The sequence below is a fragment of the Heloderma suspectum genome, chromosome 14 (genome assembly GCF_057233095.1).
Source record: "Heloderma suspectum isolate Gila_16-S chromosome 14, 16-S_ref, whole genome shotgun sequence".
Classification (NCBI taxonomy): Eukaryota; Metazoa; Chordata; class Lepidosauria; order Squamata; family Helodermatidae; genus Heloderma; species Heloderma suspectum.
In genome coordinates this window covers 13,210,012-13,232,057 of record NC_139471.1, presented here as the reverse complement: position 1 = coordinate 13,232,057, position 22,046 = coordinate 13,210,012, and the positions used below count along the sequence as shown (strand labels likewise).

The 22,046-nt window shown below is 45.8% G+C and overlaps 1 protein-coding gene across 1 annotated transcript in view; it reads right to left on the bottom strand.

Annotated features, from left to right (window-relative positions):
• COL27A1 (collagen type XXVII alpha 1 chain) overlaps positions 1 to 22,046 on the bottom strand; it is a 146,261-nt gene that overhangs the window by 71,217 nt on the left and 52,998 nt on the right. Inside the window, exons 12-22 of the mRNA XM_084820772.1 lie at positions 18,496 to 18,534; positions 16,367 to 16,420; positions 15,273 to 15,326; positions 14,606 to 14,713; positions 11,117 to 11,170; positions 9,892 to 9,945; positions 9,113 to 9,157; positions 5,710 to 5,763; positions 3,405 to 3,449; positions 2,813 to 2,866; positions 1,768 to 1,812 (exon numbers count right to left, since the gene is read on the bottom strand). Coding sequence (XP_084676898.1) covers positions 1,768 to 1,812; positions 2,813 to 2,866; positions 3,405 to 3,449; positions 5,710 to 5,763; positions 9,113 to 9,157; positions 9,892 to 9,945; positions 11,117 to 11,170; positions 14,606 to 14,713; positions 15,273 to 15,326; positions 16,367 to 16,420; positions 18,496 to 18,534 — 606 coding nt within the window. The remainder of the gene's footprint in view (positions 1 to 1,767; positions 1,813 to 2,812; positions 2,867 to 3,404; positions 3,450 to 5,709; positions 5,764 to 9,112; positions 9,158 to 9,891; positions 9,946 to 11,116; positions 11,171 to 14,605; positions 14,714 to 15,272; positions 15,327 to 16,366; positions 16,421 to 18,495; positions 18,535 to 22,046) is intronic.

Here is a 22,046-nt window from a genome sequence, read left to right as displayed (position 1 = left end):
TCCACGCTGCCTCCGAGGCAACACGGCAGTGAGGGGAGGTCGGTTCTCCAGGAACCGACCTTGGAGTGCGGGATCCAAGGTCAGTTTCCGGAAAACCAGATATCCTATGGCCATCTAGCCTCTGTCTAGTGGCCATAGGATTGCTCCCTCAGGTAATTTTTTTTAAAGTGCACACATTGTATAAACTATCAAACATCCCATTGCTTTCAATGGGAGACTCAGCTGCTCCTCTCCTGCTTATACCTTCTGCATTTTAACTCCTATTGGCATGATGTTTTCAGACATTCTACTATACTTCGAAAGGATCACAGCCACCAATGTTCAGACAGACATGACAAAAGCCTCCCATTCTATTGGCAATTTGAAAAGGCAAATAGATAGCCTAACTGCTCTCCTTCCTGGGAACCTTTCTGTGAGCTGTACAGGCCCTTCCAGACTCTTTGAATTATTTCTCAGAAGAAATAAATGAGGAAAGAACAGATTTTTTTTAAATTCAGGACTCATACATTTACATACCTATATGGGTGTATAAACTAAAACAAATGAAACAAAAGGGGCTCTTTGTTTCATTTTTCACTTCTTCAAAAAAAGAAATGCACAGCCTGAGAGCTCAGCTGGCATTACACAGTTGTGACAATGTGAATGAAACCAGACACCCTGCCTTTTGCAAAATGTTAGGAGCAGCTAACAGGTAGCATAAGGGGGTCATTCTAGGGCCCAGCATGTCCCCCCAGACCCAACAGAACCAGATCCCCTTATTATGCACCTCTGCAGCTTAGGTTTCATTAACTGATATCTGTACAAGTCGCGATACAGGCAAAGGGCTCCAACTTCTGCCTTGCCGGCATGAACAGCAACAAAATCCTTGGCTGAGCTTTCTGTTTGATTACCTCAGATCCCAACTCCCATTTGCCTTGCCTTGGCTTAGACGTATGGAATCAGCTGTCAAAGTGCATAAACAGGGTTAGGCCTCAGGCAAAACCTCTGTTGCCGGGCCTGGCATCTGCACTTGGCATCACAGGGCAGCTGCCAAGGGTCTACCAGCCTGCTGCCAAGGACCCACAAGCCCTGGTGAGACACCACTTAAGTTTCCTTATGGTGACTTGTTTCCTTAAGTTAACTTAAGTTAAGTTGTTGAGCCACCACGCAAGTTTCCCAGAATGCCCAGGAGAGCTAGGGGGGCACTGTGAGCCATTTTAAAAATGGCAGCTCCCAGCCACCCTTGCAACACTGCTGCTGCCCCCACCGCTACCACGCATAGCTGAGGGGGCCCATCAACGTAAGAGGGGGGCCACCAGACGGCACTATGCCCAGAGCCCCCTCAAACCTGGAGTCGGCCCCACTTTTCACACTGGAGTCCTTTGACTCATACAAAAGTGAGTTTGTGGGCAGAGCCAATCTCACCCCCCCCCCTAAAATAAGCCCCCTGTGTGTGTGTGTTTTAAATCACTTGTTGATCCGGGCAATACAAATTGTATACTATTAAGCCATAGCAACGGAAAGTTCTAGTGCACTTTTCATAAGGCTGACCCTACGGCTGGACAGAAAGACGCCTTAAGTGGCAGATTGAGGTCTCAGGGAGTAGATTTTGGAAGTAGCATTAATGGACAGCAAAGCACCGATTATTTAGTTTATTTATATTTCCTTTATTCCCTGGAGACAGGGCACTATTTGGGTTTTCTGCCTCAGGAAGCCAAAAATGAATCGGGACATCTCTGCTGTGTTCCCATAGCAACTCCAGAAACAGACCAAAAAAGGAATACATACCTGAGGGCCTCGAGGGCCCGGCAAGCCTGAAGGCCCCATTTCTCCCTAAAGAAAACAACATTTCGCACATATTAAGTTTTCTATCTATATATCTACGAGCTTATACTAGAGGGGAAGGGAAGGAGAGGGAACAAGGAGGGTCAGGTAGCAAGCCCTAATGCTGGAGAAATTCTTCTCACTGGCATACTATTCCTTGTTGCCTATGGCTACCAAGTGAGTGGTTAAATACAAGAGGACCATCCTATCCTCACGCCAGAAGTTTTAGAAAACTTTTAATATGGCCTTTAAAAAAATGTTAAATGGCCTTTTTAAGTTGGCTTTTTTTTAAAGTCAAATGTTCTTTTAAAAGTGGGACACAGGGAAATGTTTCTTCCTGCACCTTCTCATCTGTTTTATAGTCGTATGTTCTTTTTCACGCTCTGCGTTTTTGTGTGCCCATGTGTGTGTGCTTTTGTGCGCGTGTATGTTTCTGTCTGCACATGCTTGTGCGTGCGTGCTTGCATGCTTGCATGTTTCAGTGTGTGTGCAGATATAATCCCATTGAATAAAGTGAGACTTACATATAAGTAAACTGCTTGCAATTTTGTTCCATCCATAAACAGGATGGTAAAACAAAAAAGGCAAGTAACTTTTGAGGGCTCATTTACAAGGCTGTAGGAGGGAATATATTAAATGTGTGTGACTGTCTTGGAGTGTGTTTACAAATGTTAATGCTCCCTCCCACCCCCTGTAGAATTGCCACCAGAATTTGGACAACGGTGAAATCAAGAGCAAATGCAAACATTTCTGCTCAGGTAAAACGTCTGAGCAAGTTTTGGAGGGAAGCCAAAATAAGCTCAGTTACATAAGAGAGATTCCCAAGGTACAGGAAGAGACGTGTGTCTGTTTGTGTGCATATCCTTGGTCTGTCATCGAAATTTTGCCTGAAATAAAATTTGGAATGAACATTGGAGGAATTTCAAGATGAGCCCAACGAGTTTTGAGAAGTTTCTCGGAGGGGGTGGGTTCATACATCCGTACTCACAGCATCCTCAAGACACCTCACCTGGGAGCCGTTGACTCCTTGCAATCCAACCAGGCCTGGTTGTCCTGGCTCACCCTGTAGAGTACACACCAACACACAGTAAATGTATTTGTTTTTAGGGTGCGCGCGCCCACACACACACACACACACACACGCACACACTCATTTGTTGCCTTGCATAAACATATGCTCAGGAAGAGTCCTACGGGACAATCTATCCTACAAATTAATCATTGCTTTTAAAACTGCCATAGGTTCCCCTAAAGTTCCTGGGAACTGATAGAGACCCTTTATCTCCCACTCACAAAATTACAGTTCCCAGAGTTCACTGGGGAGAGCAAATGATTATTGGACCAGTATTTAAGTCTGTATTCTAGAGATTCCCAAAGTCTGGAAACAGGATTAGATGGCTATACGGCCCCCTCATGACTCAACAGTCCCATCAATCAATGGCCAACTGCCATCTTGGTTCTCAAAATGGCCACCCACAGGATGTTTTGGCGTATGTCTGAGTCTCAAAACAGCTCAAAGTTAAAAGGTTAATGGAAAACACTGGGGTGGGAGAATACAAATGGGATTTAATGACCGGTCGAAGAAACTGTGAAATTATTACCACAGGTCCAAGAGGTCCTGAACAGCCTGTGGAGCCGGCCTCTCCCTGAAACATGATGGAATAGATAAATGAGACACTCACTTCTTAAACCGTGACACCCCTTTGAATATTTACTTCTTTGGTCCTCGGTAGACTGGCTGCTGAAAATACAATGCGGTGGGTTTGGAAGGCACAGCACAGAAATTAATTGATGGAACTCACTGCCACAAGATGTGGCCATGGCCACTGACTGAGGCCTGGTCCACACATGCAGCAAAACGAGGTGGGAGAATTTAAGTGGCTGAATGGACTCTGTCATTTCAGACTGCAGGTGGGTAATCACAGTTTTGAATGGTCCCCTATGGAGAAATCTCCCTTCAAGTAGAAAACTAGCACAGCAGGGAGTGGATTAGGATACAACTTTTCTCCCTGAGGTGTTTGAACCTGTGTGCAGTACATTATGTGAATGTTTGTGGTGGTGGTGGTGGGGAGAACATAAAAATGGCATCCACTCCCTGCAGTCTGACGTTCCATAAGGTGGCTAGGTGTCCTGCTTTACAGAGGACAGATCTTTATTTGAAGGGTTGTTAGGGGACAGTCCTCTCTGAAGGTGTCCTTTATTTGAAGGGCTGTCCAGTCCAGGCCCAGTTTAAAGATAAAGAACTATCAGAAGGAGAACCTAGACTTTGCTCAGCAACAGATAGTAGCACTTCGATAACAGACCGAGGAGGCATACCAGGCAGGACACCGGGACTCCTTCACACGAGGCTGTTATCGTGCACTTGCAATAGGTCAGTCATGGAAGTTCACAGGTCCTTTCCACAACATTGTCAATTTCCTTGGCACATCCAGTGGTTTTTGAACTTTATCCCGTTTTGTAAAAGATCAGAGATAATACACTATTTAAACATAAATCTGCTTTAATGGCTGTGTGCAATTGCGCAGTTCCGCTATAACCACAGCCAGGGAAGAAGACACAACTGCCCCCCCCCCCAGCATGTCTGCCTGTTGACCTGGGCTGGGAGGAGAGTTTTCTTGGTCGGGCTAGGAGAGGCTCAAAGCGAGTGTAGAGCTGGTGGGGGAGGAGGAAGAAGACAGTGCCCCCCCTGTAAAAACTGACAGCAATGAAACCCCACACCACTTTGCAGAGAGAGAGAGAGAGACTTGGATCTGTTGGGAGATCCACTGATTCGCGGCTTGCTCTCTCGCTTTCTGCCCCGAGGCTGCGGAGAACTTGCAGCCTGTGTAAGGAGCTGATCTTTAATCCTGCATAGATACCAGAAGCAGAAGCCCTTGTAAATTGGGGAATAAAAAGCTTGGTTTGGTGAAGCCCCTGGTCACAGTCTTCTCCACTAGAGTGAGATGTACTGTATTTCTATTTTAATTTATAGCCATTATTTCTAAATGTGCATCTATACATATCCATGTGTAAATGGCCACCCTAGGTACTGTACAGTCTATTACTTGAGGATTCTACTACCTCATCCTGCTGCATGTTTAGACCAAGCCTCAGATGGCCTTCAGAGTGGATTCAACAAATTCACTGGGGAAGAGGAGACGGTTTGTCAAGGGCTGTTAGACATGACAGCTAAATGGCAACTCCAGGCTCAAAGACAGTCTGCCTCTGAATTAGCCGTGGAGCAAAGCACCTTGGATAGCTCCTGTAGAGTTTGTGCTGGTTCTGACTGAAACCCGGAGCAGATTCACCGCCACACTGAAATTGGAGCCACCAACTTCCACTGCCTGGAGGGCAAACAGTAGGGAAGCTGTTGCCTTAAAGCTGTGTTTGTGGACTTTCTCGATGCATCTAGACAGCTACTGTGGGAAGGGGGAGAATGACGAAATGGGGGCTTGGCCTGATCCAGCCGGGTCCTTCTTATGTTTCACTAGCAAAAGCAGAACACATTATGCAAAGTGAGAGCAACTGTTCCATCTGCTCAGTTTGAATGTATTTATTTAGGCCACAGAAATCAGCTTTGGGCTGGTATGGAATTCTGATGATTTCTCTCTCTAACCACAGTGTCAACACAGCCCTGATCCCATCAATGGTCTTGGCAGAAAGGCGGGCGAGGAGTTTTTAGAATTAGTGAAAAATGAATAATCTCACGAGGCTGCTGAGGTGGCAAATTCAGTCAAGACGACAGTCAGCCTTGCACAATTAAGCAACACCCTTGTCACTGAACAAGTGCTCACAGTAAGGCCTGTGCAGCAGCGAACCGACTGGCAGTAAGCAAGACTGATATCAAGGTTGCCTGAAATTAATAGAAATTGCAAAAACATCCTCCCCAGAGCAGGGAAATGAAGGAGATGAATGGAAACCACTCACCACTGGTCCAGGGACCCCCTGGAAACCAGAAAGGCCTTTGCTGCCCATCACACCCTGTAAGACACAACCAGTATGTCCGTGAGATTCCATGCCAAAAGCCAATAGTGTCTTATCATATTTTGAGGAGATGATGATGATAATAATAATAATATAATAATATAATATAATATCTATCTATATTATAATGACAATGACAAAAACTTGCTTTTTAAATTAATATTTATATGCCGCCATTTATTTATTTATTCATTCATTCATTCATTCATTCCATTCCATTTCATTTCTATACCACCCAATAGCTGAAGCTCTCTGGGTGGTTCACAAAAATTAAAACCACACGTTACAGCATAAAACAATATAAACTATGAAAGCTTAAAACCACAATATAAAAGTACAGCCAGAATAAAACCTAGCAGCAAAACAGAGACTGAAAATTGTATTGGCCCCAGGAGTGTAGCCAAATCATTTATAGTGTTAGAGGGGCCTAGAGATCCATAATGCTTGCTTAAGTTCATAATTGGTGCAATTCCCATGCTAGTAAGCCTCTGAGCATGTGCAGATGAGTCAAAAGGCTGATAACAGCCTTCTCAGAACATTCCTCGCTAATGAGGAGAATGTCTTATTACTGATGAGCTTGAGAAGCAGAGTTTCTTTACCTTAAAGCTGCAGGTGGCTGAGCTTGAGAACCAAGTGCTGTTAGTTTATGCTGGGAATGACCGCGAGGGGCGCGTGCTGCTGAAACGCTGCTTATTGCTAACCTGTAGAGTATAAGACCCATTGCGCCCAATGGCTCGGGGTTCAGAGAAGCTCTCTGATTGAATCATTGTGCACGTCTGTGTGCTGTAAGTTACTTAATAAAGTCTTCTTGTAAGCAAACCTTTGAGTCTGATGTATCACTATCTCGGCACTTCTAACCCAAGAGTTCAATGCCCACAGCCGAGGTGATACAAAAATACAGATGTAAAACAGCAGAGCTAAAAGGCTAGAATGCTAAAATGCTAGGAAAATAGAAATCCATCAATCAAATTATCTGGCATAATTAAAAGCAAGCAATTAAAAGAGACAGAGGCAGCAGGAAAACAGGCCAACGGGTAGAAAAGAGTCAGCTAACACATCTGAACGCTGGCATAAACAAAATGTTTAAGGAGGCAGCAAATACGTGATCAGGGATGTGCAAACCCACCCCCGCCCAGGTTCTCCGGGCGCCTGCCCAGCCCCTGCCCCTGCTCACCGGTCCCCGGACCACGCTCGAACTCCTCCCACACTCGGCGAGCAGCCTGCACTCACCCCGGTGGCCTCGTCGAGCTCCGCAGTCACCATTTTTCAAAAAATAAAATGGCGATCGCAAAAAAGCGTATATTTGCGTATGTGCAAAAATGCGCTTTTGCAAATGCGCATATTTCTGTAGGCATGAAAATGTGCATTTTTGCAAAAAATGCACATTTTCGCATATGAAAATATGCACATTTTTGCAATCATTTTATTTTTCAAAAAATGGCAATTGCGGAGCTCCACAAGGCCACTGGGGTGAGTGCAGGCTGCCTGCCAAACATGGGCAGTGGGTGTGTGGGGGCAGGGGGGGCTCCGCTGGATTCCCAGACAGAATCTGGGAATCCTGCACCATCCCTAATAGGGCCAGACATATCTCCTGGAGGAGGGGGTTCTACAAACTGGGTGCCTCTGTGGAGAAAGCCCTCTCCTGCATTCCCACCAGATGTACCTTGGATGAAAGTGAGAAGTGCAGGAGAGCCTCTCCAGATCACCTTAGGCCAAGGATAAGGGAACCCTTTTTTCTGTTGAGTATTGCCAGGGCCAGCCCTACCATTAGGCAAAGTGAAGCAGCTGCCTCAGGCAGCAAATGCTGGGAAGCAGCATCAACATGTTGGAGCAGAGTACTGTGTGCCACACGGCCTGCCTTGCACCCCCATAAGCTTGCCTCCTGCCTTCAGGTGTGGTGGAGGATGCTATCCCATTGTCAGAGTTGAAGAAAGAATCAACTTACACAGTCCAGTCAGGTGTTTGTATATGGAATGGGGAGAGCACCATTTTGTTTTTTGCCTCAGGCGGCAAAATGTTTTGGGCCAGCCCTGAGTATTGCATTTTCTCAAGGTAACCTCTCAGGGGCAGCAAGCTAGTGGTGGGCGGGGCTGAAGCTGGCAGTGGGTGGAGCTCCAGCAAAAAGTGAACAGGGTCGCCTTTTCCCCAGTGGGCTGCTGGGGAAGGAACAATCACTCTTGCTAGAGGTCTGAAATGATTGCTTACAGAGGGCTTTTGAAATTAGACTCAGGGCTGCATGTGGCCCTTGGGCCATTGGCTGCCCACCCCTGCCTTAGAAATTGAGCAGGCTTGCACATGAGGAGTCAGGAACTCCACTACCCCAGGTGGCAAGGTGCATCACTGCCGCTTCTTGGAAAAGAGCCTTCCAGACTGACTCTGCCAAGGCTGCCCATTGGCTTCTCCCAGGCAGGAAGGAATATAAGAGAAGCTTCCTGTCTCGGTGGAATTTTGCTTGAGCAACAAAATCTACCTAAGGTCTGGTGTGCCTCGCTGTTTAGTCCTGACTGCTGGCATCTTCTCTGGTCCTGCCTCCTGGTTCACCCTCTGATCCTGATTATATATGGAATCTTGGTTCCCAGCTCCTACCTTGCTCCAGACTGATGCCCACAGCCTAGTGCTGACAGCCTAGCCCTTTCTTTGCCCAGTTTTAAGAAAGCTTGATTTCAGCAGGCATCTTATTTAGATCCCCTAGACTAGGGGAAGGAAATCTGGTGCCCTCCAGACCTTTTTGACGACAACTCCCACAAGCCCCAGCTAGCATGGCCAGTGGGCAAGGATAATGGGGTTTGTAGTCCAAAACTGCTGCCCTCCAACTACAAATCCCACCATCCTTGAGCATTGGCCAATCCCCCAACCATGCCCTAAATTATGCCTTTTTATCTGCCTTTCCTGGTGTATTCTATTATGCTGTTTTATTCTTGCTGGTTCTTGAAGCTTATTTCTTTACTATCTTAAAAAAAAAAATCAGTATGCCACCTTGAGTATGCTTCTGGAATAGAAAGCCAAGATATAAATACCAAAATAAATTAAACAACATCTTAAATAATGAGAAGACTGAAACAGAGGAGCTAAAGAATGTAAATATCCTGAAGTCCACAAATAGAAGTTGAAACTGAACGTGTTGTGCAAAGGGATTAGAGAAACCTGAGCAAAATAAAGATGATGAAGAAAAGTTTAGATGGCATGCAGCATTAAGAAGAGAAGCAAAATGACCACACAAAAAAAGACACCAGAAAGTATGGCATTGCAATTAAATGTATTAACATTGCACAGGGGCTTAAGAAGTTGCCCATCCCTGCTCTGTAGATGGCTTAAGTTGGAAAAGTGATATAGCGAAATGGCTTACCTGGAGCCCAACAGGCCCAGAAGGTCCATGTTCTCCTTTGACCCCCTGAAGAATGACACGAAATTGAGGTACTGAGTGAATGCAAGCAACTTTCTGAAAGTGCTAGTTTTAACCTTTAAAGGTTTGGGAATGGGTCATCTGAAGGACTTCTTTCACTTATACAAGTCTGCCCATGATCTAAGCCATGCTCTAAGTGACAACAATTGGCAAACTACCTATTTTTGGTGGGATTTTTCCCTTCAGCAGTGTGGTGTTGGCAGGAGTGTGGCCCGCAGGGGGGGCCAGTGAGGGAAGTTGCCCATCTCTGTTTTCAGCAGCCCTGCTCAATTGCCCACTTGTAAGATCGTTCAGGTTGGTGGGAACCAGACAGGGCCTTTTCAGTGGTGGTCCTTAATTTATGGAACTGCGTCCTACTGATGTACATATGGCCATTACAATGCAGGCCTTCAAGTAAACCTTAAAGACTCACTTGTTTCGGGTCGCTTTTTCTTAATGTTTTGATGCTGCAATTTTGATACTCATCTAGCCTGAATTGTTCATTGGTTTTTATAGTATGATCTGCCTTACGTATTTGATTTTAAGCTGCTGTTTAAATTGTTTTATACTATCTCTGAATTAGTTTTAAATTTGTTGTTTGTTTAGAATGTTATTTTATTATGTTTTTTATCTATGTACCTTGTCAAGGCTAGGCCCTAAAAGGTGGCCTTTAAAACCCTATATAAATGATAATAAAGCCATACCCAAGAAAGAGCCCTCCATAACCAAATTGCCACACTCACCTTTGCTCCTTTATTCCCCTTTTCACCAGGAGCGCCAGGATTCCCCAGAAAGCCCTAAAAGAGGAGCATTTGACTGACTTTATTTGACCCACTTGATCTCCAATACTCCACAGGAATGCATATATAAAATGTAACAGTATCAATACACTCATCGTTGATCTAACCCTGGCTTAACCCTAAATTAACCCAGGATGCTAAGGTTAACCCTAGCTAAATCCTGGACAGCAGAGCTGGTCCCCATGTACATTACTCGGTTTCTCATCACTTAGGCCTGAACTACACATGCAGCAGAAATGAGGTGGTAGAGTTTTGGGGGGTGAGGGTAAAAGGGGGTGTACCACTTCAAAGTGCAAGTGTGGAGGGGGGCTACATTTTTGAACACTCCCCTACATAAATTACCGATCAACCAACTAGTAGGTGTGACTACTCTGAGCAGTGACTGGATGCTGCAAGTCAGCTTGATCTGCCCATGACCACATGCTAATGTTCAGCTTGAATACCACAAGGGTTTGCAGTGCTATGCAAAAAAATAAGGATTTGTGCCTGGAACGAACATGTTTCAGATCACCATATAGCTGTGCATATGGTGAACAACCCACTCAGCAAGCATGGGGAGGGGCTGGGGGAGCACATATGTGCATGCACGCTAGGGATGTCGGAGAAACCCAAAACAGAATCCAGTGAGTTTGGAGTTTCAAGAACCCAACCTGTGGATCCCGCAGTGGACTGGCTTTTCCCATTGGGCGGATTCCGTGGACTTTCAGACAGTTTTTCTAACTTTCCTGGACTTTTGTGTGAATTTTGTCATAGAAATATACACAAAATAAAGAACCCGGCCAAAAATGTGCATTTCCCCCATAGGGTAAAGCATGAAAATGCGCATTTTGGGGGGGGAATTCGTGCATTTTCGCATGTGCTAATTTGCGCAAGTGTGAATTTGCACAAATTCGGAAACAAAAAAAAATCTGATTCCACTGATGGGTGGATGACGGAACGAAAGGTGCCTGACCGTCTGTGAAACACAGACAAAATAGATTTTACACAATCCATACATCCCGAAAGAAAACACAGACAAAGTCAGCTGCATTGAGAAGAAAAGAAGACAAGCAGGAGCCCAAGAGAGTGCATCTAAAAATTCCAGAACGTCGCACAGCAAGAGATTCTGTGAATGGGGAAAGATACTGTTCTGAAGAAAGGCCCTCCCTTGCCTCTTATCCCAGCTCACCTCATCTCCTCTTTCTCCAGCAGGTCCGTGATCTCCCTTAAACCCTTGTGGACCCTGTAAAAAGAAAATGGGACATGCCCAGTTACATAAACTACACTGCAAGCTCTAACCAAAGTCTGGTCCTTGGAGGCATAGCTGAAAAGTGACCCATGTGTGGATTTTATGTCAGTGCTGCAACAAAAGAGGTCCTAACCTCCCTGCGGGCCGTGGTGGCTTAGTGGTTAAGACGCTGAACTGCAGACCGGAAGGTCGGCAGGTCAGCAGTTCGAGACCTGAGTGCTGCGTGACGGAGTGAGCTCCCGTCTTCAGGCCCAGCTCCTGCCAACCTAGCAGTTCGAAAGCAAGAAATTGCAAGTAGATAAATAGGCACTGCCTTGGCAGGAAAGGTAACAGCATTCCGTGCACCTCGGTGTTCAGTCGTGCCGGCCACATGACCACGGAAGCGTCTTCGGACAGCACTGGCTCTTCGGCTTAGAAACGGGGATGAGCACCGCACCCTAGAGTCGGACACGAATGGTTGGGGACACCTTTACCTTTTTTTAACCTCCCTGCATCTTCCTTTCAATGTCTGGATGACCCTTGTGCCCAATGCCCCCTTTCAAGCTTGCTGCTTGAAAATGTCAGATTTCTACTACATTTATTTGCCGACAGGTTCCCCAGCCTACTATTTCAAGAGTCAAACTGGGGTGCCTGCTGGTGAATAAATCAATATGTGAATTGGTCTGCCATTTTGAGCAACATATTTGCCCCTTTCTGAGTCTCTTGCTCCTTATCACTCCCCTGTGCTGATCTTTCCAGGGGGTGGAGCAGGGGACAAATCACAACAAAATGGAGAAAGAAGAAGCACAAATAAAAGGAGCTCCACTGAGGACAAGTCACTGCTAAGTGTTAACTCCCAAATGCAGTTGCAAAACTGCTGCAAAGATCTGGGCAGGGGAAAAGGTGTCGATGGCTTTTCAAACCAACTGTCAGGAATTGGGCCCAGGCTCCCTGTGGAGTCCAAAGATTCCGATTCAGAGGCAGAGCTAGGGGAACAGTTGGGTCAGAGGGCAGGGAGGAAATTCCCCAAGAGTCTCCACAAGTCAGGGAAGAATCTTCCCAAGGACACAACAATCATTTGGGCTAGGTACAGATACTGCCTCCCTCTTCCATAGGAAAACAGCTTCTCACACAGGAGGAGGGGCATGAATTGGCAGACGCAAGACCCCACCATCACTCAAAGAGGGCAGACCTTATTAGAGAAGTGAGATGCTCTGCCAGTTTAGCCACCCACAGGAGTCAACAGAGGGAGGAACCACCCTGAAGGAAGGGTTCAGGAAGCCCCTTGCATTCTGTCTAATAGCCTATAGTTTAGCTGCAGCTGTCTTACTCTACTGAAGTCTTCCTGTCAGAGAACTCAGAATTAGCCAGTTAGGCCCTGGGACAAACTTTAGGTTTCTACTGAGTCTGTTTAAGAACATAAGAACAGCCCTGCTGGATCAGACCAAGGGTCTATCTAGTCCAGCATTCTGTTCATGCAGTGGCCAACCAGCTATCGATCAGGAACCAACAAGCAGGGCATGAGCACAACAGCACCCTCCCGCCCATGTTCCTCAGCAACTGGTGTATATAGGCTCACTGTCTCTGGTACTGGAGGTGGCACATAGCCATCAAGCCATTGATAGCCTTCTCCTCCAGGAATTTATCTAACCCCCTTTTAAAGCCATCCAAATTGGTGGCCATCACCCCATCTTGTGGTAGCAAATTCCATAGTTTAACTATGTGTTGTGTGAAGAAGTCCTTCCTTTGATCTGTCCTGAATGTTTGTTTGAAAGACCACTGTTAGCTTCATAAAGGAGTATTGACTGGAAGATCCAGTCGCTGCCTGTTCATTACACAGCGGGAGGGCTCATATTTCTGACACCAGTAACCAATACCTGCCCCTCACAATCAGCCTTTTGCCAGTTATTATGCAAACTCCTCTGAAGGTGTGAGTGGGATGGGAGAGAAGTTTGTTCAGTTCTAATTTCAGTGGGTGGCTTTAAAAGGAGATTAGACAGGTTTGTAGAGGAGAAGGCTATCAGTAGCTACGAATCATGATGGCTATATCAATAGCTACGAATCATGATGCCTCCAGTATCAAGGGCAGTATGCCTCTGTAAGACAGTTGCTGGGAACCTGAGTGGGAGGATGCTACTGCACACATGTCCTGTGTGTGGACTTCCCACTGGGACATCTGGTTGGCCACCATGGGAAACAGGATGCTGGACTAGATGGGCATTTGTCAGGGGTGTCTCTGAGCATAGGCAGTGGCAGAGTAGTTCAGATTCCAAAGAGGAACTACAAAATATTGGGGAGGAACCTTCCCAGACTCTTCCAGGCAGGGAGAGACAGACTCCTCAGGTTTCAATAGTCCAGCTGGACAGAGAGGGCCTCTCTTCACACACCCCTTTGAGAGATAGCGAACAGGGAGAGGTGGGGCTTGGAGAGCCTGAATTCTTAGATGCCAGGTGCAGACACAGAGCCAAGAGAAAGATGGCAGGGGAGGAGCTTAGGTGATCTGCCTGACTGGCCCGGTGGGAACAGCTACGCGTGGAGACCTCACAAGATAGAGGGAGATCCCCCCCCCTTAAGTTTAGATAGCCTGCCCGCCTTTTCTCAAATGGTGGGCAACTTTCAACCTTCATAGCTTCCCTTTGAACTCCCTGAGGGCATTTCCTTTGTAGATTGTGAGTTACTGACAATTTACATCTGTATGACCCATTGAAGTAAAAGGATTAAATTGCTGTGGATAGAAGCCTCTTGTCTGTGTTTTGATCTGGCTATTTGAAGTTCAGCAGGGACAAAAGGGAACGCTGACAGAATTGGTTTGATCCAGAGGGGCTCTATTTATGTTCTTACATACCAGATTAGCATTTCCGAACCAATATATTGACTGAAACACAGTTAAACATTCATATTCACACTTTTCTGAATTTTGCAATACAGTTCTCCAAGCAAAGAAGTGGGCACACAAATGCCCAGAGAAAATAACCTACACAAACGCATTATATTAAGAAAAGTTGCAGGCAAAAAAATGTGCCTGTACGGGAAAACAGAGTGCAAAAATGTATACATTAGGAGAAATGCTCACAAAAATACATATGCATTTTTATGCAGACTTTTCAATAACCCCAAACTGATGCGGAAACAGGACAAAATGAGTTTAAGAGTAGCAAAAATGATGAACTGGGCAGAGCCAAATTTGACAATTTTGTCCATCCCTAGCTGTCAACATCATTGTTGGTTTTATTGTTGGCTTTTATTGTTGTTCTTACATTTTATCAGTTTTAATATTTTAATTGTTTTTATGTATTTTATTGTTGTAAGCTGCCTTGGGAGGGCTTCTGCCCTGAAAGGCGGCCAATAAAATGGGCAGAAGATAAAAAGAAGAAACATGGTATTAAGATTATTCTTTAAAACACACACACACACACACACACAGAATGCCAATCAAACCGAGTTTCATACCTGTTCACCTTGTGTACCAGGTGGTCCAGGCCTTTGATCTATGCCTGGAAGTCCATCTGCACCAGGAAACCCAGCATGCCCTTGAAGGCCCGATGGCCCAGGTTCACCCTTGAGAAAGAGGCAATGTCTTACTTAAAGGATATTGGAAGATGATGCCCATTATGCTCTACATTTGGCAGCACATGATGAGTTTTAATTGGTCCTGGATGTGTCTTTAGTTATGTCTGATAGTTCAGTGTTGTTTTTAATTATATGTTGTTTGTGTATATTGTCTGTGTGCTTTTATGTGCTTTTTTGTAAATGGCTTTTAAACTTTTTATATCGTATTTAATGTTTTAACTTTTGTAAACCGCCTAGAGAGCTTCGGCTATGGGGCGGTACAGAAATGCAAATAATAATAATAATAATAATAATAATAATAATAATAATAATACATCGCAGAGGTGGGCAACCTGGTTCCCTCCAAATGTTTTGGACTATGATTCCCATAATCCCTGACCATGCTGGCTGGTGGGAACTGAAGTCTAAAATATCTGGAGGGTACCAAGCCGAGGGAGTCTGATGAAGGGGTTTGATGGCAGAGGCAAGATTTGAACCCAGGATTTCCTTAGTCACAGCTCAAACTCTTACCCACTATGCTACACTATGAGATGGGGTATGTTCTTACCTGGTACCCATTCCATCCTTTTTCACCTGGCTCCCCTGGATATCCGGGAGGGCCCTGTAGATACAAGTTCAACCTAAGTACAGTCGTGCAAGTGTAGGTTCCACTCCTCTTGTAACACAAGAAAGTCAGGGCCCCATCCAGGCCCTGAAAAGAAAGCCATAGATGCCGGGGGGGGGGGAGGCCATCTTGGAAACCCCAGTTGAAGGGGGGGGCGGTGAGCAGCATTCAAAATTCCCAGAACATTTGGAGCCTTGGATCATCATGCTTGCCGGAATCATAGAATCATAGAATAGTAGGGTTGGAAGGGGTCTGTAAGACCATCGAGTCCAACCCCCTGCTCAGTGCAGCAATCCAAGTCAGAGCATCCCTGAGAGATGGCTGTCCAGCCTCATCTTGAATGCCTCCAGTGTGGGAGAGCCCACCACCTCCCTAGGGAATGGGTTCCATTGTCGTATTGCTCTAACTGTCAGGACGTTTTTCCTGTTGTTCAGCTGGAACCTGGCTTCCGGTGTGGCTGCTACTTTGCCACAAACAGAAAGACCATTTCCCCTTCTCTAATGTTGGGTCTTGGTTCTAGGAAATGCAGAAAGCCTGTTCCAGTCTCATGATTGACACTCAACAAAGGGGATTGCTTTTGGAAGTACAGACACATTCACATAGAAAAGTGACATGATGGACCAACGCTCTGCAAGACAGCAAGAAGAGGACGAGGTATGATTTGAAGGCGCATGATAATGCTTGGGTCCGGGGCCTGTGTATGCTGCCTTGAGTTCCATCATGGAAGGAAAGCGATGACAAATAAATAGGTGCAGAATCCAGCTTTCATTTAAACAATGTGGCTAGCCCTTGAGCCTGTCAAATAGGTTTGAAGATGTGAGAGCAATGCCTGGAGAAATTTCGGAAGCCAGACGGGGGGTAGGGTATGGGTAGGGTGGTGGTGGTTCTGAGCAGATGTTTGAATAGTCAGGGTGACCTCCATAATTCTTTATTTTTACTCATGGCTAGCCAAAGCAGGATAAAGTGTGCAACATCTTACACACACCCTCAAGTTCATAATCCCAAATTTCTCCCGAATATTTGTTTTTCTTACTTACAGGAAATCCTGGCTTTCCTGGATGACCCACTGGTCCTGGAGGTCCCGGCCGACTCTGGATTTTGTTTATGAAATAAAAAGCAGCACAATAATTCATCAAAATGTTCCGAGTGAACCTAGTGGAAGCCTATTTATACTTTACAATCAGACAGGGGAAGCTGGTGGTTCTGATGTCAGTGGGGCTGTAAATCCACTCTGGCTTCCAGTTAGAGCTCTCAAGGAGCTATTCAGGGTGCTGAACCTATTTTGGGGATTAGGTTCAGCACCTTGGAGAGCTCCTTTACAGTTCTGACTGAAACCTAGAGCAGATTCATAGCCCCACTGACATCAGAACCACCAGCCTCCACTCCAATCAGACACGTATTTTCCCTCTTCTCTTTCTCCCCCCGCCCCAGCTCTGGTGCTAATATCCCAGAATTATCTTGGACCTGGGAATCAGGTGATCCCAAAGAGCCCATCTGGTGCTATGGCCTTCTATAAAGCTCAAGATCTGCTGGACTCCCTCAGTCTGGAGAAGTCACTGCTGAGGTGGGTCATGGATGTAGCTGCAGATAGTTTCCTTTCCTCTTTCCCAATGTCTTGGTGTGCATATGCATGATGAAACTGGGAGGTGAAACTGCCTTCCCCTGTTCATGTGTTGGAGGAATGAATTTCAAGAATGGGAGGTATTCGCGTTTCCAGCTTTTTGGTGCTTCCAGCTCTTTTTGATGCCAGCTGTCATCTTTACAATACTCAGAACAGCCCCTTCAGAACAATACTGTGTCATGACACATACTAGGCCTTTGAAATTCATCCCCCCCCCATACCACACACTCCACTTTTGTGGCCGCTGAATGGGGTTGCAAAAATGGGGGGGGGGTGGATTTCACCAGCATGTCATGTAATATTTGACATTTATTCACCGTGCCTGAAAGCATCCAGTAAACACGCTGCTAACTTATCTTTTATTCTTGTGCTATGTTTATCCTATCTTGACTGGTATTGATGCTTCATGTGATCCTTTTTTCTTTTGGGGCTGGTTTTTATGTGTTCTACCATTATTTTGTTTTGATGGCATCATTTACTGTGTTTATGGTTAGCCCCATTGAACATTTGAAGACAGGTGGGATATAAATGCTTAAATAAACAAACATAAACTAAACCAAATCACCAAAGGGCACATTCCAATGAATATGTGAAAATATTGTGACAATAGCATGTATTTAAAAAATGAAATAAAAAAGTGCCAATTGGGCTTGAATTTCAGAACATTATTTTGAAAAGGCTCTGCTTTTGAGGATTCTTCAACCCAATTTTGACTTACTTTTTTAGATGCTACACATACATCCCATTTTCCTTCCCGAGTGCTCTGAGCACTTTGAACCTATGTAGCTTCACAGCAACCCCATGAAGTAAGCTACAGTGCCCTAAAGCCATCTGAACAGCTTGATGGCTGAATGGGGATTCAAAACCAGATCTCTTAGGGCTTCTCTACACAGAGGCTTTTTATCCCACAGCTTTACCGGGGCTTTTGCTTCTGAATTCTTTGCAGGATTAAGATCAGCACTTTACATGCATTTCCACTTTTTTTCTCTGGGGAGTTCTGCAAGTTCTATATGTTTCATTATTCAGCCACTAGATGGTGCTGTGGTATAGCTGCTTTTATAGCATAATTTCCTCTTTTCACGGAAAAATTCAGCTCACAATATTTAAATAGCTCATTAACCCTGATCTTAAAAAAAGGGGGGGATTAAAGGTCAGAAACCAGGGGAGAAACCCTGGAGGCTGATGGAATCATGTAAAGGACCAGCAAGCTTCCGTGAGTAGCCAATCTCGATCGCAGGATAAAAGCCTCATGTAGAGCGGCTCTCAGTTCATATCCAAAAGTCTATTCACTGCAGGTTTTCAGAATTTTTGACTCGGTTTTTCATAGGGCATTTTATTGCTTTTATAAAAAAAATTAATTGTCCCAGAAATGCTGTTTAGTGAGAGCGCAGGGATCCTTAGTCCCCTCCCCCTTCCCCTCCCCTCCCCTCAGAATGGCAGCCCCCCAGGGAGACAGAATAATGAATGAATTTAAAGCTGTGGTGTAAATATGTCCAGAGAGTAACTTCTGTACTATTGCTGAATTCAGTGGATGCTGTTACTTACCGGCCAGCCAGCACGAAGAAGCTGATAGAATGAGGATTGCTAAAAAGGGGGAAAGAACAAGGATGAAAATGTGTAACTCATTTTGTCTTCCAAAGATGCAAGGCTGGCCCAAGACATTTTGCTGCCTGAGGTTAAGGACAAGATCCTGCCCCCCCCCCTTTTCATGTATAGAATCTGACTAGACTGGGATCTTACTTCAAACCTGGTGATGGGGCAGCATCCTTTACTATAGCTGAGGGTAGCAGGGTAGATTAGTGGGCACAGAGCAGGTTAACTTAAGAGATTCAAGGTTCTGCCATCCACCAGTACCTCTTGCCTGTTTCACTGTCTAATGGGGGTAGAAGGGTGGGCAACCCTGCAAAGATGACCGAATCGGAAATCAGCAGAACAGTTTGGGACTTCACACAGAAAACGCAAAAACACAGGCCTCTTTCTAGAGAGAGATGAGCAACAATGCCTGCTGTTTTACCTAAATTCATCCACCTCCCAGAGAAAGAGCAGCTGCAGGGAGCTCACTTCCCCCTCCCTGCCAGAAAGAACACTCAGCTCCAACTAAACGTTGCCTTGGGACTGCAGAAATAAGGGGAAAGGACACTCTGGATCCATTCCATGGGCCTAAGGAACAACAGCTTCATTCAAGAAAGAAATTTTTAAATTGATGTGAGCCGTTAGGGGATAGAAGAATTGTCTGAATAGTGGGATAAAAATGTAGTAAATAATAAATCAATTCCAGGATCAGGGGCACTGGAAGTCACAGAAGAGCATCCCTTTTATTTTCGATGTTCAGGCTGTGAGTGCTGCTGTTTATGTAGCCAAAACAACACCACAACAACATCAGCAGACTTAAGGAAACTCCAAGGTTTGGAAAAGTTTTTTTTTTTGGGGGGGGGGGGACTAAAGCAGGGGAATCCTCTAAACAACCCACTGAAGACTGAGCATGCTCAGTAACCACAGAATGCTGACAGAAAGAGGGGGGCAGAAAATAGGGTGGGGCATGAAGCCAGTATAGCATGGAGTTGCTGGAATCTTGCAGAGCAAGCACTCCACACTGCAACATTTTGTTGCAGGTGCAACTTGCACCTTCCTAAAGAGAAATGAGCAACAATGTCTGCTATTTTACCTAACTTCTAGGGTCAGGGATATTAGTTGTCTGAGAATATTATGTTTCTGAAATGGGAGGAGGGGTGGAGAGGGAGAGAAACTTGAGCTAAGAAATCTCTTCTAGGAAATAACCCAAAGATCTTTCAACATATGGAAATATTTCTAATAAAAAACAAAGCGGCTCTCACACAGATGACAGATGGGCAAATTTCACACAGGACAAAGCAACAGCAGGCCTCGTGGCTCCTTTAAAGTTTATCCCAAATTGATTAATGTGAGCAGAAACTGGAAAAAAAATACTCTGACAATCTGTCAAGAAGGGCTGAGGGCTGGTGAACCCCCTCCCCTCCCCAGCCAGTTAAAGACTTTTTTCTCTCTCTCTCTCCAACCCCCCCCCCAAAAAAAAACCCCAACAACAATCCAAAAGGAGAGTTTGCAGGGGGAACTGAATAGCTGGAAAGAGCTTTCTTCTAAGGCAAGGGGAGGAGGAGGTTGGGATGGAGAGAGAACTCCATTCATTGGATGCTTTGGGATTCTGTTTCATTGAATGCTAGCCCAAAAATGCTTTCCCACCATCAGGCTCTGAGAATGAGGAGCCCCTTCTGACATTTTTCAGGGATGGAATGGTCAAATTTTTACACATTTCAGAGGTGGGTGACTTAGGGCGCAATCCAATGCAGATAAGTGGCCGCCTCCGAACTCGGAGGCGACCACCTATCCAATGCAGGGCAGGAGAAGCGCAGAGGGGATTGTTCCCTCCGTGCTTCTCCTGCCCTGCATTTGCGGCTAGACAGCCGATTTCAGCTGTCTAGCCACAGGATGGCGGAGCAGAGGAGGAGGCTGCTGGACGACACATAGGATGTGTTGTGCCGGCATTTCTGCCCTTCCCGCTCCAGAACGCCCCATTTTGGCCACTCCACGCTCCTCTTGCGAGTGCGGAGCGGGGGGCCCTTCCACACAGCCTACAAGGCAGCACAGAAGCAGGCAGGGGGAGGTCAGTTCTCCAGGAACCAACCTCAGAGCTCAGGCTCCGAGGTCAGTTCCCAGAAAACAGGATATCCTATGGCCATCTAGCCGCTGACTAGCGGCCATAGGATTGCCCCCTTATTTTGGCAATGCAGAGCAGCAGAGGTCTCCTTCTCCTCCTCCTCCTCCTTCCTGCATTGAGCAGGGGGTTGGACTCGATGGCCTTGTAGGCCCCTTCCAACCCTACTATTCTATGATTCCTCCTCCATTCTTTCCACCATCAGGAAAGCAGCAGTGGTGTGCCTAGCGATGACCAGACCCGTTTTGCGCAACAAAGCCTCTGCAGAAGGATGCTACATCATAATGGAGTGTCCTTCCAGGTGTGGTGTTGGAGGACAAAATATGGCTGTCCCAGAGGCAGACAACTTTTTCTCCCATGAAAGACATTGCAAGGAGTGCCGTGGGTACATTTCTGCAGCCACAAAGACAGTCCCAAGTGGCTATGTATTGCCTCCAATACTGGAGGCAATGTGCCTGTCAGGGTTCCCCTTATGACCTGGACCCCCTGAGCAACTCCTCAAGGATCTGTTGCCTCCTTAATAGTCCCACCTTCCTCTTTTAACCTTCCCCTTCCCAGTAATGTGGAATTTGGGCTGTAGCCGTGAGGCGACTGACACCCTAGCCACAGGGTTTAACCACAACAGTTTACTAGTAGATTTAAAGCTAGCAAGTCATAACTAAAGGTATTTACACAATAGAGCTGAGTGAAAGAAAAGGCATTAAAAGAAAATAAAAGTTGCAAAATGCAAGTTCCTTTACCCTAGCTGTCCTTAGACTTCTCCGGGCTGATTCTTCCTCCTCTGACTGACTCTCTCGCTCTCTTTATATACCCTCCTCCCTCAGAACTGAAAGTACTGTTTCAACCCCAAAGAAATGAAACTTCACTGGGAAAATGCAACTGAAACTTAACCGGAGAAATGAAACTACTCTTCTCAGGATTACCCCCTTCCAACAGAAAACTCCAGGCCTCTAAGCCTGGCCTTTATTTGCTTTGCTTCTGTAGGCCTTAAACCCTCACAGTGCCTCTCAATACCAGTTCCTGGGGAACATGAGCAAAAGGGTGCTCTTGCACCCATGTTTGTGGCTTTCCATCTGTTCACAGTGGAAACAGAAGGATGGACTAGATAGCATGGGTCTTCTTGAGTTTATTTACTACATTTATTATGTTTATATGCTGGCTTTTTTCCTCCTTAAGGAACCCAAGGCGCCGTACATGCTCCTCCTCATCTCCATTTTATCCTCACAACAACAACCCTGTGAGGTAGGTTGGGCTGAGAGTCTGTGACTGGCCCAAAGTCACCCAGTGAGCTTCCATGGCCGAGTGGGGACTAGAACCCGGATCTCCCAGGTCCCGGTCTGACACTCTACCCACTACACCACACTGGTTCTTAAGAGAAGCCTCGGCTGTGGTCTATTTGAAACGT